This window comes from Balaenoptera physalus (assembly GCF_965194825.1).
Source record: "Balaenoptera physalus genome assembly, chromosome: 13".
Taxonomy (NCBI): domain Eukaryota; kingdom Metazoa; phylum Chordata; class Mammalia; order Artiodactyla; family Balaenopteridae; genus Balaenoptera; species Balaenoptera physalus.
The window spans coordinates 23785485-23802635 of NC_138892.1; the positions used below are offsets into that span (position 1 = coordinate 23785485).

Sequence of the window (17151 nt, forward strand, 5' to 3'; positions counted from 1 at the left end):
GAATTAGTTGCATTGTTATTATTTTCTTTATTTTTTATCTGCAGATGATTCCAGCATCATCAGTGGATACTCAAGGAAGGCGTGCTGAATGGATATCTGAACTAGGTGAGGGTGACTTGGAAGCAGAATGCAAAGTTGGTGCAGGATGTGAATCTCTCAGCTGTTTTTCTCCTGACTTGACACATGCTGCTATGACCTGTTTTCATTCAGTACAATTCATTGGCCTATAGCTTAGAGATAGCATGTCATTTTACACCCAAATGAATTACTCATCATAAGTAATAGATTATTTCATTCTCCTCACCCTTCCACATGCATTTGCCCCACTCATCCCATCTGCCCCATCCCTACTGCATCTTCCGCATCTTAGTAAATGGCACCTCCCTGCATTCAATTGTTCAAGCCAGAAAGCTGGGAGCCATCTTTGATTTTGTCCCCTTCTCTTTATCTTTCTTCCTCCCATTCATTAGCACAAATTGTCAGTTCTATCTTAAAATGATCTCTCTCCTTCTGGCCATCTCCACAGCCACCACCCTGACTACCCACCAGTATCTTTTGCTTGGGTTACAGCTGTAGCCTTTTAATTGGTCTTCCCATATCTGTTCTCCACAGAGTGGTGGCCAGTTTGATATAGAAACATAAATTGGAGAATTTCACTCCTCTGGTGAAACATTTTAAAGGCTTCCCACTGTCCTTTGAATGAAATTGAAGTTCCCAAGAATGGCCCAGAGGCCCTGAGTGGTTTGGCCCCCGACTGCTTCCTGGCAACTGTTGGGCTTTTCTCCTACTTGTACATCAGGGTCCCTCATATTGAGTTTCTTTGTTCACCTCAGAGCTTTGCAGACTCCTCTGATTGGAGAAATCTTCTCTCCATTCTTGAAGGTTTGGTGCCCTCTCAAATGTAGGGTTCGGTTTTTATGTCACTTCCTCAGAGAAGCCTTCCCTGATTCTTGCTAAGTAAACCCCATCTTGTTCTTTTCTACAAAGTATTTTGTGTCCTACATAGCACTCAAAGAATTGGTCATGAGTTCAGTTATTAGTGTGTTTGTTCATCTATTGTCTACTCTCCCAGAAGCTGCAAGCAACACAAGCGTAGAGATCGTGGCTATCGTGTTCATCCAGTTACCAGCACAGTCCTCAGAACAGAGTATATGCTCCGTAGAACACATATGGAATGAATATGAGTGAGTATTCAGACTCCTCTCACTGTTTATCAGCTATCATAATCTTTCTCATGCTTTAAGACTTATCTCTAATGTCAGCTTTGCATAAAGTCTTCTCCATTCCCTTTTCTTAAAATGAGCCCTTACTTTGAGCTTCTGTGTTGTTTGTTTAAGGCTTTGATGTTGAGAATCAATATATGAAGTAGTTGAGAGAACAGGCTTTGGAGTAAGTAGGACTTGAGTTGAATCCTCGCCTAGCATTTGTCACCTTTGTGACCTACTTGGACAAGTAACTTAAAACTCTCTGACTTTTGATTTCATTACACCAGGGAGAATATTTCCAACCTCATTTGTATAAGATGGTTGGTCCATGGAAGGAGACTCAATGAGGGTTGATAGCTACTATTAAATTGATTCATAATTTTCTATGTATTTTTATGTAAATGTTTTGAAAGCAAGAAATAGTGAATCCTAAATGACATGATTGAAGGCATTTGATTTCTGTGGACCAGGTCAAAAGCAGCTTGATATTGGAGAATATCCCAGGTTCTAGAGTCATAAAAATCCAGTGTCAACCCCCAGATTTACCACTTAATGGCTGTGACGTTGTATAGATTTCTTATCCTATTGAAGTCTCAGTTTTCTGGTATGATTGGAATGATACTATTTCAACAGGGGTGTTATGAGGATTAAATATAATGTACACAAAGGCCAAGGGACAATATATAATCATAGCTGCATAAAATACCTTTAATACTAGATCTATTTCACTCAACCCAGACAGAAACTTGGTCAAACTGAATATGATCAAACCTGACATGACTAACAATGCTAGTAGAACTCCTGTAAATTTTTTCAAGCATCCCAACTTGCCAGAACTTGAGAAAAAAGAATTTTCTCAGGTGGATGAATTTAGTGTACAGGGCTGGGCATTTCTCCAATGCCTGCCCATTTGTTCTAGGTAGTGGCTTCAACTACCCTTGCAACAACAATGGGACCAAGGTGAACTCTGCCTGGGACTGGAGGCACACCCTAAAACATGGTGTCTTTTAAAGGCTCCTGATCAACTGGTAGATTTGTCTTCTAGAAGACATCTGAAAAATCTGGAGGCATATAGAACACAAAGCCTTCTTTAAAGAGAACAATAAATATCTGACTCTAGGGAATGGGTATTCAGGCATTCCTAATGTTCAGTTATTGAAAGAGATACGTATGAAATTTAAAAAATTAAAAATTTTTTAAATAATGTTTTTAAATACTCCAAAGGAGAAGAACTGGGGCCACGTACTGGGTTGGATAGTATCCCCTCAAAAGTTATGTCTACCTGGAATCATCATAGACCTTATTTGGAAATAGGATCTTTGCAGATGTAATCAAGTATATGAGGTCACACTGGATTAGGTGGTTTCTAAATCAAATGTAACTTGTGTCTTTATAAGAAGAGAGGAATTTGGACACAGACACATAGACATAATAGGAAGATGATCAGGTGAAGATGGAGGAAGAGGTTGGAGTGATGCTTCCACAAGCCAAGGAATGCCAAGGATTGCCAATAGCCACCAGAAGCTACATGAGAATTCTTCTCTAGGGCCTTTGGAGGGAACATGGCCCTGCTGGCACCTTGATTTCAGACTTCTACCCTTCAGAACTGTCAGAAAATAAATTTCTATTGTTTAAGCCACCTAGTTTGTGGTGATTTGTTAACCAGCCCTAGGAAATTAATACAGGCTGGAATCCTGACAAGATCATGAGCTCTGCCAGATACTAGTTCTATATCCTTAGGCAACCTCTCCAAGCCTCAGTTTTCTTCTTTGAAAAAGAGAGTTACCCCAAAGCCGGACAAAGACTGTACAAGAAAATAAAATTACAGACCAGTTTCCATGATGAACAGAGATGCAAAACCCCCAACGAAATACATGCAAATTGAATTCAACAGCACATTAAAAGGATCATACACCACGGTCAAGTGGGATTTATCCCTAGGATGCAAGAATGGTTCATTTGCGACAACATGGATGGAACTTGACATTATGCCAAGTGAAATAAGTCAGTCACAGAAGGACAAACATTGCATGAGTCCACTTATATGAAGTATCTAAAATAGTCAAAATGATAGAAGCAGAAAATAGAATGGTGGTTGCCAGGGGATTGGGGGGGGTGAATGGGAAATTGTTGTTCAATGGGTATAAAGTTACAGTTATACAAGATGAATAAGTTCTGGAGATCTGCTGTGCAAACATTGTACCTATAGTTAACAGTACGATGTTGTGCACTTAAAAATTTGTTAGGAGGGTAGATTTCATGTTAAGTGTTCATACCACAAAAACAAAAGCAGAAAAAGCAAAGGGACATGAGGGAACATTTGGAGGTGATGGATATGTTTATTATCTTGATTGTGGTGATGGATCATGGGTAGATGCATATGTCCAAACTCATCAAATTGTATACATTAAACATGAGCAGTTTGGGGGTATATTTATTTATTAATTATACCCCAATAAAGCTGCAAAAATGTTGGTGAATTATAAGAATATTAATAAAAGGTCTTTGAAGTATGTCGCAAAAAAGAAAAAAAAAAAAAGGAAAAACAGTGTGTATAGGACGCCTCTAGTGCCCAGTTTCATGTTGCCTACCGTCTTACTCTAGGTGTAATTTACAGAAGCTCCCCTTGGCTTCCCCAGGCATGTGCTATATTTTGCCCCAGGGCATCTCTGCTGCAGCCACCTGGGGCATCTGCCAGACTCACTACTCTTAGGCATTGCAGTCCTGGAAGTGTTGTGGTGTCAACACCCTGTAGGACAACTCTTGACCAAGGGGACAAAGTCCAGGGGGAAAATATTCCTCTCTTCAGAGTCTTAGATAATTCTGGGGTGCTTTCTGCACAGCTTCTCAGAGCTGCCTTCATGAATTAGAACCCCTGTTGCCCACAGAATAGATCAGCCAGACAACACACCCTTGGGTTGGCTTCCTACACTTCCCTGTTTCATTCCTCCTAGTCCTTACTCCCTTTCCTTGTTCACTTCCCAAATTAAGCTATGTGCACACAAGCCCCTGTCACAGGCTCTGCTCTTTGAGGAACCTAGGCTAAGATACAGTGATCATCATGGTATTGACCTCACGGTGTTGTTCTGAAGATGAACATTTAAAGGTACGTAAAGTGCTTAGTCTAGTAGCTGGCACATAGAAAGCACCCAATAAACGTTAGCCATTTCCCCATTTGAGGTGGAATGTTCTGGAAGATGAATTTGAAATGTGCTATCATCAATCTCTCTCTCTAAGTGTTGAGTGGACACATAACAGTAAAAGTTGTTTGTGGTCTTTCAGCTTCAGCTCCCATCTTCATTAACACAAGTGGGACTGTAATGGTAGAAAACAAGATATCAAATTTCACTCCCCTTTATGACACCCACTTGAAGCCCTGAACCCAAGAACTAAAAGCGAAATAAAACTGTTTACCAGCCAGAGGGAAAGGAGAATAACAGCATGTGGCTTGTAAACTTAACAAATGTAATCACGGTAATTGAGCAGCCCAGGAAATAATTTGGCCAACATAATTATATTACAAATTACATATTGCACAATTAAACAATGCATTTTGGCCACAAATGGAACTCCAAATATACAATTTGTGGTGAAGTGGAGAGGTAATTTAAAATAAGAAAAGCAAAGGCTCAGAAATGCATTTACATTTCTATCCATATTAAAGGGAATATACCAAGGAGAGTAGCAAGGAAAAAGATTAGAGTTTTCAACAGAAAAAAATGCAACTGAGTTGAATGAATTTTGCCAAATACTATGTAGATACAATACCATTATTTGAATTTCCAACATGTGTAAAATCCCCAAACCTCATTATTTCTTAAATAGACATTCTCATATTATGGGTTCTTGATTTGGGCTCTTAAACAATGGATTAATGAAGTCCTTAATTCAGTGGGAAATTCCAATATCCAATCACCAAAACATGTTGGCGGAATCAAATTTTATTTTTTCTTGTCAAGTACATATATTCCTGAGACATGCCGATCGGTAGATGCACAAGAGAAATAAATTGCTTCTCTCATTCTGCTGTTCCAAATTCTTGGGGATTCATTCATTTGGTCTGATCCTCATCAAATATTTACTATGGACTTTTCTGTGTTCCAGATTCTATTCTAGGGGGTACAGTGGGGAACTTAGTAAACATGATTATCTCATGAAAAGTGTGCTAGATGAGAGAAAAAAAACCATTAAACAAATTATTGCAAACAATTCATGAAATGATTACAGATGTATAAAATATTAAGAGGTAAGGGCGGAGGATACCATGTGTGCTCACAGCAGGGTGTTCTAACCAAGCCTGATAGGAAAGGACTGATATTTACACTGTGATCTGAGGATCCCCAAGAAATAGAGGACTCCCTACTTATTTTACAGTTAGTAATGGGTAAGGAAGCCCTTCTGGAATTTTTTGCCTGGGGGCCCCAAAGTACAATGTCTGCTGAAGATGGGAACAATCTAAAGGGAAAAGCAATTGGAGAAAATATTTTCCTGGTAAAAAAGAATCTTAAAAAAAAAAACCACCTCGGTAATTTTGGGATGAGTTCTATACTAATTCTTGGTTTGTGTCCTGGAGGGCTGGAGATTTAATATGCCTTGCCCATTGGATTTTTGAAAAGTGCAATTTAAAACACCCAGATTGTCTTTGCTCATTACTTGGAGTTTAGGGGCAGGATACCACCAGTGAAAAATCAACAAAACAATACTCATTGTGGTTCCCATTTATTGAGCCCTTTACTTTGAGCCAGAGTCTCTGTTGAGAGCTTTGTCCTACTCAGTCTTCACAACAGTCCATGTGTTGGGAGCTGTTGTTGCCCCGTTCTGCACATGGGACAATTGGGGTTTCCATAGGGTAAGTAAATTGTTCTAGGGCCTCAGAGAGTGTGTGGCGTATCTGGGCTTGAACCCAGTGTCTCTCTGATCCAAATATCTGCTCTCTAGCATTTTGCTATTAGGCTGTTCATGTGTTTAAAAAAAAGAAAAGAAAAAGGAAAAAAGAAAAAGAGAAAGTACCTTATTAACAATAGATTGGTCCCAGGCCATAGTTTGCTATCATCTAAGTCTGGTTCTCAAAGTGTGGTCCCCAGAACAACATTGTCAGCATCACCTAGAAACTTGATAGAAATGGTTAAGCTGCTGAACCTGAAACTCAAGGGGTGGGACCCAGAAATCTGAGTTTTGACAAGCCTAGGATTGGTTGCCAATTAAAGTCTGAGACCCACTGCTCTAGGTAAATATGGAAGGCTCTGCAGAGCCCTTCTGTTCATTTGGGGTCTGACAGTGTCAGACAACAAGGTAATTCTGATTCATTTCCTTCTGCTGGGACAGCCATAATCGGGAAGTAGCTTTTCCATTCAAGCTGCAGACTCAAAGCATTTTCATAGTCTGGGATTTCTGTCTTCATTGCCTACCCCATACTGATTTAAAACTGATCTTTGGTCCCTGAGCTTTTTAATTTTTGATTCATATCAACTGCTGTTTAAAACAGATGACTTCATTAAGAAACTTCCTCTGCTCTCCTCAAGGTCCTGGCTTTGTTTATATTGGAGTGTGTATATCTTCATTGGAAAATGTGTCAGAGCCAGGTTAGGATGTGAAAAATCTGATTGGATCCTGGGAAGTGTAGATTTTTCCATGTGAACTTAATGAAGGAACTTTTTCCCCAAGACAGAGAGAGACCAACACCACAGGGAAAAAGTTAGTAATAAAAACCAAGGGAATAAAAACAAATAAACAAACAAACAAACAAAAAAACCAAGGAAGTGAAAAAAAAAACCCAGTGAAAAAGGAAAATATTAGATATGTGGAATTAGGTCTTGTTCACAAAAGGGAAAACTATATTGAAGTGAGATGGGAAGCCACTGGACGAGTGACATGGCCTGGGTTATGTTTCTTTCGGTTCATCTTTTTCTCTTTCAGGTAAATACTGACCTGAGACTCAGCTTTACATGACTTGCAGGTCATATTAAAGAGACATCATGACCTAGGATGGGTTTTCTGGGCAAGAGAGTAATCAGATAAATTTGGAACATGCTGCACATTGTCTCTGTCTTGGAGGTTTCGGTGCACATTAAGCATTCTCTCAGCACATAAGCCTTTCAACAAGTGTTTCTCAATATTATTTGACCTTAACACTATTTTTATAACAATATCTATTATTATCCTGAGAACGTGCTGATCTCAGGTCTTCAAGTAGCAAATGGTCTTTGGTGCATCAAGGTAGTGTGGCCAACTTTGTGACGATCTTTCACAAATTGGCACTTGTGATTGGTGCTGTTTTGATGCACTATGTCTGGATGGACAGTGGGTCTCTGGGTGTGGTAAATAGAATATGAGCTGGGTTCCTTGGGCAAAAGCACTGGCATGGAGATATTGAATAAATGACATGATTAAAAGATCTTCTTACATTTTTGTGCTGGATTGAAAGCCTATCCACTGGATACCTCTGTTAGATAAAAGTTTCGTAGGTAGTTCTCTAGTCCATGTTTGAAAATATTTCATGATAGACCCCTTGCTCTTTTGCAGTGTCTAATTTGGAGATAAAGGTAATGAGACTCAGCCTTGGCTAGAGAGTTTTGAGGAAAACATCATTCCTGGAGACAGCATATAGGAATGAAGTTGGCCAGAGCCAACTTAGTTGGCTCAGCCTCTAAGTTCTTGGCAATGAACTCAATAACCTCAATCCTGCCCATTTGCTGAGTGAGTCTTGGTAAAAGGCTTCTTAACCTGGATTGTGTGATCCTACATGGCCAGGCCCCTGCTTGTTCAGTCTCATTTCTCACCACTCACCATCTGCCATGCCACCTAACATTTTTAGTCCCCTAAATACACAAATACTTTCTCTCTTCACTGGACCATATTGTTCCTTCTGGTCCAAACACTTTTCCTCTTTCCCTAACTAACCCCCACTCCTTGTTGACATCTCAGTTTAGACAACACTTACCCTGGGAAGCCTTTTATATTTGTTGGGTTTTTCTTTTTAGTTGCAAGTGGTAGAAACCAAAGCTGGCTTATTAAGCAGAAAATGTTATTACATGGATCAAAAATTTTGGAGCCTCGACTTGACTGGAAATGCTACTGTTGCCAAAATTGATACTAACCTGATTCAGAAATCTGACTTTCCAACCAGTATAGCTGCTAAGGCTTGGATGCCTTGAAAACCAGATTGTTCCATGGGGGCCTTTGTGTTCCTCTTTCACAGTTCTAAGTCAAAGTCTTTCAAAGATGAGTCAGGTTAGTGTGGTCTAGGGAACACACCTGTGCCTCAGTTACAAAAGAGGCTGGGTGGCAAGTTTTCTGGATCCTATTTTAGGGAAGAGGGATGCATAAGGCTGGACATTTCCTGAGGATTCAAAGAAAGATCAAAGATGCTGGGCTAGCAGCTAACATGACAAATGTTCACCATCCATTTCCTGATTTTTGTGACTCTGTGTTAGGTGCCCCTCAGCACACTACACTTCCCCATCTTGGCATCTCCCTCCCACCTCCATACTGTAATCAGCTCTTTACTGTTTTATAACTTTCCCCAGACTGCCTATGAGAAAAAGGGCTGTGTGGTGTGAATTTCTTTTTATTCACAATTGCATTCCCAGACCCCAGCTTAGTATTGCTCTGTACACAGTAAGTGTTCAATAAAGATCTGTTGAGAGAATACATTTGGCTCGATTAGTGTGGGTTTCATAAAGCTGGCACCCAAGGAACCTACGTCTCATACCTGCTGTATTTTTCCTATTATGACTCACTCCCATCGTTCCTTTTCTTTTCTTTCTTTCCAGCTTTATGACATATAATTGACAAATAACATTGTGTAAGTTTAAGGTGTAAAATGGGATGATTTCATGTATATATAGTGAAGTGATTACCACGGAAGATTAGTTAACACATCCATCACCTCACATAGTTACCTTAGTTTTTTTAGTGGTGAGAACATTTAAGATCTACTCAGAAAATTTCAAATATGCAATATAGTATTGCTAACTACAGTCACCATGCTAGGTCCTCACTGGATCCTCAGAACTTATTCCTTTTATAACTGAAAGTTTGTAGTCTTTGACCAGCATTTCCTCTTTTCTCCCACCCCCCAACCCCTGGTAACCATCAATCTCTCTGTTTCTATGAGTTAGACTTTTTTAGAGTCCACATATACATGAGACCATGCAGTAGCTTTATTTCTCTGCCTGATTTATTTCACTTTAACTTAATGCCCTCAAGATTTATCCATGTTGTTGCAAATGGCAGATTTCCTTCTTTTTTTTATGGCTATTATCCCATGGGCCTTTGTCCAACATCAGACACTTAAGTTGTTTCCATGTTGTCTTGGCTTTTGTGAATAATGCTGCAGTAAACATGGGGGTGCAGATATGTCTTTAAGACTATGACTTCATTTCCTTTGGGTATACTCCCAGAAGTGGGATTGCTGGATCAGCTTTCCTTATCAACCTGTACCCAATTCTATCACTGAGGCAAGGAAAACTACCTTGGGTTCAAACCTTTTTACTGAAACGAGCCCTGGAAATGTACAAGCTTTTGTTGCTCTTATATCCTTAACCATTAAATGGAACCATATCCCCAACCAGGAGTATAACTCGGGAGCAATACATTCCCACCCGCCTACCTTCCACATTGCTCTAGCTTACTGACTCCTGCTTCACTATATTAGTTCCTCTTGTATATGTCATTCCAGTGCTGATTTTTGCTTTTCACATCTGGATAGGCCTGACAGTTGAGTTTGCTTTTTTAGCTTCAGGCCTGCCAGTTCCAATTCTTCCCTTTTTCCACTAGCCCAGCACAGAGGGCTTAGCGTTCCTTAGGGTCAAGCCCAAATGAGGGTGGGAAGTGGGAGAGTATAACATTCCATCTTAGCCTCACTGAATTTGAATTATGAGTGGAATAGCCCAGTGAAAATAGCAAGAAGGCAGTAATAGGGAATATTGACCTTGAGTTCATGCATGAAGTCAGAGCCAGAGCTGAGAATTTGAGATTCACTAGAAAAAGAGAGTGGATAGAGTATGAGAGAGTCCCAAAGAGCTAATGCAGAATGGGGAAAGAAGCAAAGACCAAACTTTCAGTCTTCTTGCAAGCCAGGGGCAAGAGTCTGTTCAGATGAAGAAATTAAGAGTGTGAAATATGGAGGAAATAAACAGTTGAGGAAATTTGTAGGAAGAGAAAAGAGTATGAGATAAAGGATACAACTGAAAAGATTTCTTAGAGAGAAGGGGGGAAATATCCTTGAAATGAGAAGGAAAATAAGCCAGAAGAAGTGAAGAGCCAGAGACATAACAAAGTAGGTGGGGAGAAGTCCTAAGGGAATTTCATGGCTGATGGCTTTTTTTTTTCCTACTGCTGAGAGTTATGGGACTGAGATGTCCTTGAGGCATTGAAAAGAACTGAGAAGACTTGAAAGAGCTGCTATAAGGAATGAGAAAGAGATATTTAGGGATGCAGTAAAGTATCAGGCTCTAACAGAAGCGTAATGATGTGAATTTGTAGTGGCTGCTGTCTCTGCTTTTATTTGCGGTGATAGCAAATTATTCAAGTTTTAAATTCTTCTGAAATAAAATAATATTTTTCACGTGTTGTTATAGTTAAAAAATAGAAAAAAAATGAGATATACTTAATAAAATCCCAAATTAATTTCCGGTGACTTACATTCCAAGTTATCTTGGGAAAAGTTTAAGTGTGGTATATCTCAAAAACAATACAGCTAGAAGGAGAACTAGTGCTTAAATGGCTATAGCATACCAGACCCTGGGCTATGTGCTTTATATGTGTTACCTATTTTTTTTAAATTAAATTAAATTAAATTAATTTATTTATACAGCAGTTTCTTATTAGTTATCTATTACATACATATTAGTGTATATATGTCAATCCCAATCTCCCAATTCATCCCCCACCCCTGCTTTCCCCCCTTGGTGTCCATATATTTGCTCTCTACATCTGTGTCTCTATTTCTGCCTTGCAAACCGGTCATCTGTACCAATTTTCTATATTCCACGTATATGCGTTAACATACGATATTTGTTTTTCTCTTTCTGACTTACTTCACTCTGTATGACAGTCTCTAGGTCCATCCACATCTCTACAAATGGCCCAATTTCATTCCTTTTTATGGCTGAGTAATATTCCATTGTGTATATGTACCACATCTTCTTTATCCATTCGTCTGTCGATGGGCATTTAGGTTGCTTCCATGAACTGGCTATTGTAAATAGTGCTGCAATGAACATTGGGATGCATGTGTCTTTTTGAATTGTGGTTTTCTCTGGGTGTATGCCCAGTAGTGGGATTGCTGTGTCATATAATAATTCTATTTTTAGTTTTTTAAGGAACCTCCATACTGTTCTCCATAGTGGCTCTATCAATTTACATTCCCACCAACAGTGAAAGAGGGTTCCCTTTTCTCCACACCCTCTCCAGCATTTATTGTTTGTAGATTTTTTGATAATGGCCCTTCTGGCTGGTGTGAGATGATATCTCATTGTAGTTTTGATTTGCAATTCTCTAATGATTAGTGATGTTGAGCAGCTTTTCATGTGCTTCTTGGCTATCTGTATGTCTTCTTTGGAGAAATGTCTATTTAGGTCTTCCGCCCATTTTTGGATTGTGTTGTTTGTTTTTTTGATACTGAGCTGCATGAGCTGCTTGTATATTTTGGAGATTAATCCATTGTCAGTTGCTTCATTTGCAAATATTCATTTCCTTCTGCTGGGACAGCCATAATCGGGAAGTAAACCCTGTGGTTTTAGTTCCACAGGTTGCAGGATTGTAGTTCTTCTTGCTTCTGCTGTCTGCCTTCTGGTGGATGAGGCTATCTAAGAGGCCTGTGCAAACTTCCTGATGGGAGGGACTGGTGGTGGGTAGAGCTGGGTGTTTCTCTGGTGGGCAGAGCTCAGTAAAACTTTAATCTGCTTGTCTGCTGATGGTGGGACTGAGTTCCCTCCCTGTTAGTTGTTTGGCCTGAAACGACACAGCACTGGAGGCTACAGGCTCTTTGATGGGGCTAATGGCAGATTCCAGGAGGGGTCATGCTAAGGAGAACTTCTGCTGCCAGTGTCCTTGTCCTCACAGTGAGCCACAGCCACCCCCAACCTTTGCAGGAGACCCTCCAACACTAGCAGGTAGGTCTGATTCAGTCTCCTATGGGGTCACTGCTCCTTCCCCCTGGGTCCTGATGTGCACACTACTTTGTGTGTGCCCTCCAAGAGTGGAGTCTCTGTTTCCCCCAGTCCTGTCAAACTCCTGCAATCAAATCCCACTAGCCTTCAAAGTCTGATTCTCTAGGAATTCCTCCTCCCGTTGCCAGACCCCCAGGTTGGGAAGCCTGAGATGCATCTCAGAACCTTCACTCCAGTGGGTGGACTTCTGTGGTATAATTGTTCTCCAGTTTGTGAGTCACCCACCCAGCGGTTATGGGATTTGATTTTATTGTGATTGTGCCCCTCCTACCATCTCATTGTGGCTTCTCCCTTGTCTTTGGATGTGGAGTATCTTTTTTGGTGAGTTCCAGTGTCTTCCTGTTGATGATTGTTCAGTAGTTAGTTGTGATTCCGGTGCTCTCACAAGAGGGAGTGAGCACACGTCCTTCTACTCTGCCATCTTGAACCAATCTCTATATGTGTCATATTATTGAACACTTATAGCATCTCTGAGAGGAAGCAACTAATATCTCCTTTATAGAGATGCAGAAAAGGAGATTTACAACGGTAATTTATTCAAGGTCACTCATCCAGCAAGTAGAAGAGAGAGAATTTGAACCTTAAGTCTTGAAATGCCAAAACCTGAACTCTTTTCGCTTCTCTATATTATTCTTCAATAAGATCAGAAAGTCATCTCATAATTTTGGTCTTTTATTATATGCACATTGCCATCTAGGTAACTCCTGATTTTGTTAAAGATATAAAAGTTTGAAGCTATGGTTTAATCTGCTACTCTTCAGAGATGAGGCCTAAAAGAGAATTGAGAAAAAAGATGGATGGAGGAGAATTTTGGAATAATTTCCAGAGATCCCATTGGGAAAGTGTTACTTTCCTCTGGAATATGCCAGAAGTTTTCAGTCCTTGAAGTGAATTCTCAGTGAGAAATGAGAAAGATAAGACTAGAAAAAGAGAGCTTAACTGGAAATCTTTTGTATATTTTATGTCTTTGGGTCTTATTTGGCTCTTCATCTAGATTATGTTCTCACATTAATTTCTCCCCAGGAAAACAAAAGTAAAAAGTGAAGTAGAGATGAACTTTTCATAGAAGTAATGTCAAATCAGTAGGACTACTAAAGTTAAAAGCAAATGTGATCAGAAAATCCAAAGAAATGTTCAAACAATTATAAGAACTAGTGAGTTTAGCAAAATTTTTGGATAAAAGATTAGTATACAAACATCAATTACCTTTTTATATTAGAGCAATAAACACATTAAAATAAAGGTAAAAATTACCATCTACATTAGCTTTAAAATGTATCAAATACATAAGAATACATTTATGAAAAGAGGTATGAAACTTCTATAGTGAAAACTTGAAAATTTCCACATAGCTGAGTAAAAATAAAGATGTCTCAAATGAATGGAGAGAAATACCATGTTTATAGACAACAATTTGTTAAGGTGTCAACAGTCCTCAAGTTGATCTTTAGATTCAATAAAATCCAATTAAAATCCAGCAGTTTCTTTTTGTGTGTGTGGTAGGAATTGGCAAGTGGAATCTAAAATTTATGTGAAAATGCAAAGAACATAGGACAGCCAAGAACAAAGCTAGAACACTTATACTATCAGATGTCATCCATATACTGATGTATATGGTAATATAACACCATAAAACAATATATTGCCCATAAAACTTATATATCACCCATAAACTGATGATATAGCATTTTAGGGTTCCAATTTTATGGGGAGAAGATTGCCTATTAAATTTTCCATCTTGGACAGGCTTAGGGTTTTTTCAAATTTTCATGCACCGTATAAACCATGAATATTGAACCTTATAGTTATTCTACTGGACAGGGTACGTGAGTGTGAAAGTAAACTTCAGTGCTCTGCTAATTTTTCAGATCTGCTTCCTGACAGTCCTTGGACTTTATTATCTGATTATTGATATTGCTTGTATGAAAAATTTTCAAGCCAGGAGTTTTAGTTATTTTTAAACAAGAGAATTGATTCAGGTACCCCTGTAATTTTACTATCAGAAATAAAAGTCCCCTGGCCATGACAGGTTGAGACATCTTTCAGAAACCCAAGAAAAGACACTGAATAGATAATTGATTTTATGAGTCTGGAGTCAAGGGAGGGGTATAGACTAGAGATACAAATTTGGATGTTGTTGGTGTAAAGATAGCATGTTAAGTCATGAGTCTGGATGTAATTCCCAGAACAGTGAGTATGGATGTAGGAAAGGTCTAAGAACTTCGGGACATTTAAGGGTTTAGAAGTTGGGGGAATGAGGAAGAAATAAAGACTAAGAAAGACACACAAGTGAGGTGGGAGGGTGTGGTCTCTAAGTGAAGTGGTTTAAGTAAAGAACGAATTTCAGGAAGGACAGAATGATTAACTGTGCCAAATGCTGCTGAAAGGTCAATTAAGATGAGAAACTAAGATGAGTAATATTCATTGGGTTCATTGGCTTCAAAAATCTGGAAGCCAATGATTTTGACTAGAGTAGTTCTGGTAGGGTGCAAGGGGCAAAGCCTGATTTGAATGGGTTGAAGTAGAATAGGAGGAGAGGAAATTTGTGCCAGAAAGTATCAATAAGTATTGATATGAATCAATAAGGGACAGAGAAGTGGGGACGTAGCTTTGGGGCATGTGGAGTTAAGATGTCTTTTTGAAGCTGAGATAAATTACAGCATTTTTGTACATTTGCAAGAATGACCCAGTAAAGAGAAAAAGTTGATGCAGCAAAGAGAGAAGAATTTGTGGAGTGATGTCCTTGGGTAGGCAAGGTGGATGGGATTTAATGCACAAGTTGCCTTAGGGAAGAACATGGGCAGAGCATGCTCAGGAGAGAAGGGAAGCCCTCTGGGTGCAGATGTGAGTGGGTGAATAGATGTAGTATTGTGAGCTTGTGGGAAATACATCTTCTGAACTTTAAAAAAAATTGAAGTAGGGAGCATGTTCATCAACTGAGTATGAGAAGATAGAGCTTGGAGGAAAAAGGAAGAGCCATGTAACAGTAGTCTAGAAGAATGAATGAATGTGGGGTAACCCAGGCAGCACTAAGGCCACTTGACAGGAGAGGCTATGAATTTAAGTGAAACCAACTACTATGGTAGTGTTTTCCTTCAGCTCTGTTCAGCTGTGTGGGTGCAGTAAGGAGCAGGTAGAAAATTGTATCTAAGCAGGGCTGGGGTTGTGCCAGGTGTGATGATGGAGTCAGAGAATTAAAAGAAGCAAGAGAATTAGAACTGTATGGAAAGGAATGATGGCTGTGATTCCTATGGATTTTAAGCCAGGTAAGGAAAACCTGAAGACACTGAAATACAGTGAAAAAAGGTAAGGATCAATGGATTGTCAGAGTTGGTGGGTTGAAGAATTGTTAGAATTGAAGCACTAGAGTGAATGTACTGGAGACATAGGTGTTGGTATAAAAGAGAGGGTGCTGGGTGGACCTTAAAGATGGCAGAGGAATAAGATGTGGAGATCACCTTCCTCCCCACAAATACATCAAAAATACATCTACATGTGGAACAACTCCTACAGAACACCTCCTGAACGCTGGCAGAAGACCTCAGGCTTCCCAAAAGGCAAGAAAATCCCCACGTACCTGGGTAAGGCAAAAGAAAAGAAAAAACAGAGACAAAAGAACAGGGGTGGGACCTACACCTCTGGGAGGGAGCTGTGAAGGAGGAAAGGTTTCCACACACTAGGAAGCCCCTTCACTGGCGGAGATGGGGGGTGGGCGGGCGGGGGGGAAACTTCAGAGCCGTGGAGGAGAGCACAGCAACAGGGGTGCAGAGGGCAAAGTGGAGAGATTCCCAAACAGAGGATTGGTGCCAACCAGCACTCACCAGTTTGAGACGCTTGTCTGCTCACCCGCTGGGGCAGGTGTGGGATGGGAGCTGAGGATCAGGCTTCAGAGATCAGACCCCAGGAAAAGGACTGGGGTTGGCTGTGTGAACACAGCCTGAAGGGGGCTAGTGTGCCTCAACTAGCCTGGATGGAGTCAGGGAAAAAGTCTGGACCTGCTGAAGAGGCAAGAGACCATTGTTTTGGGGTGCACGAGGAGAGGGGATTCCTTCCCAGTGTGCCCACAGAAGGCAGAGCACCGCCTAAGCAAGCTCCAGAGACAGGCATGAGCTGTGGCTATCAGTTTGGACCCCAGAGACGGGCATGAAACAATAAATAATATGCTGCTGCTGCTGCCACCAAGATCCCTGTGTGCAAGCACTACCCACACCTCGCTGGGAGCCTGTGCAGCCCGCCACTGCCAGGGTCCCGAGATCCAGGGACAACTTCCCCAAGAGAACACATCGTGCGCCTCAGGCTGTTGCAATGTCATGCTGGCCTCTGCTGCTGCAGGTTCACCCACGTTATGACTACCGCGTTATGACTACCATACCCCTCCCTCTCCCTGACCTGAGAGAGCAAGAGAGCCCTAATCAGCCGCTGCTTTACCCCCTCCTGTCTGGGTGAGGAACAGATGCCTGAGGGTGACCTACACGCAGAGGTGGGGCCAAAACCAAACCTGAACCCCAGGAGCTGTGTGAACAAATAAGAGAAAGGGAAATCTCTCCGTGCAGCCTCAGGAACAGCATATTAAATACCCACAATCAACTTGATGAACCCTGCATCTATAGAATAGCTGATTAGACAACAAAAGTTCCCAAATTTGAGGCGGTGGACTTTGGGAGCAACTGTAGACTTAGGGTTTGCTGTCTGCGACAGATTTGTTTCTGATTTTTATGTTTATCTTAGTTTACTTTTAGTGCTTGTGTATTTGTTTATTGGTTTGTTTGCTC

General features: G+C 40.4%; 1 protein-coding gene and 1 long non-coding RNA gene across 3 annotated transcripts in view; one reads left to right on the forward strand and one right to left on the reverse strand.

Annotated features, from left to right (window-relative positions):
- LOC309640596 (uncharacterized protein) overlaps positions 1–17151 on the forward strand; it is a 601312-nt gene that overhangs the window by 509185 nt on the left and 74976 nt on the right. Inside the window, exons 9-10 of one of the 2 annotated variants that reach the window (XM_082419559.1) lie at positions 45–105; positions 1073–1184. In XM_082419559.1, the coding sequence (XP_082275685.1) occupies positions 45–105; positions 1073–1184 (173 nt within the window). Of the gene's footprint in view, positions 1–44; positions 16078–17151 lie in introns of those variants that run through there. The other variant, XR_014252286.1, reaches the window with a different exon arrangement.
- The window catches only part of LOC309640628, a 933213-nt gene that overhangs the window by 482724 nt on the left and 433338 nt on the right, over positions 1–17151 (reverse strand). The gene's annotated exons all lie outside the window — the stretch shown is intronic.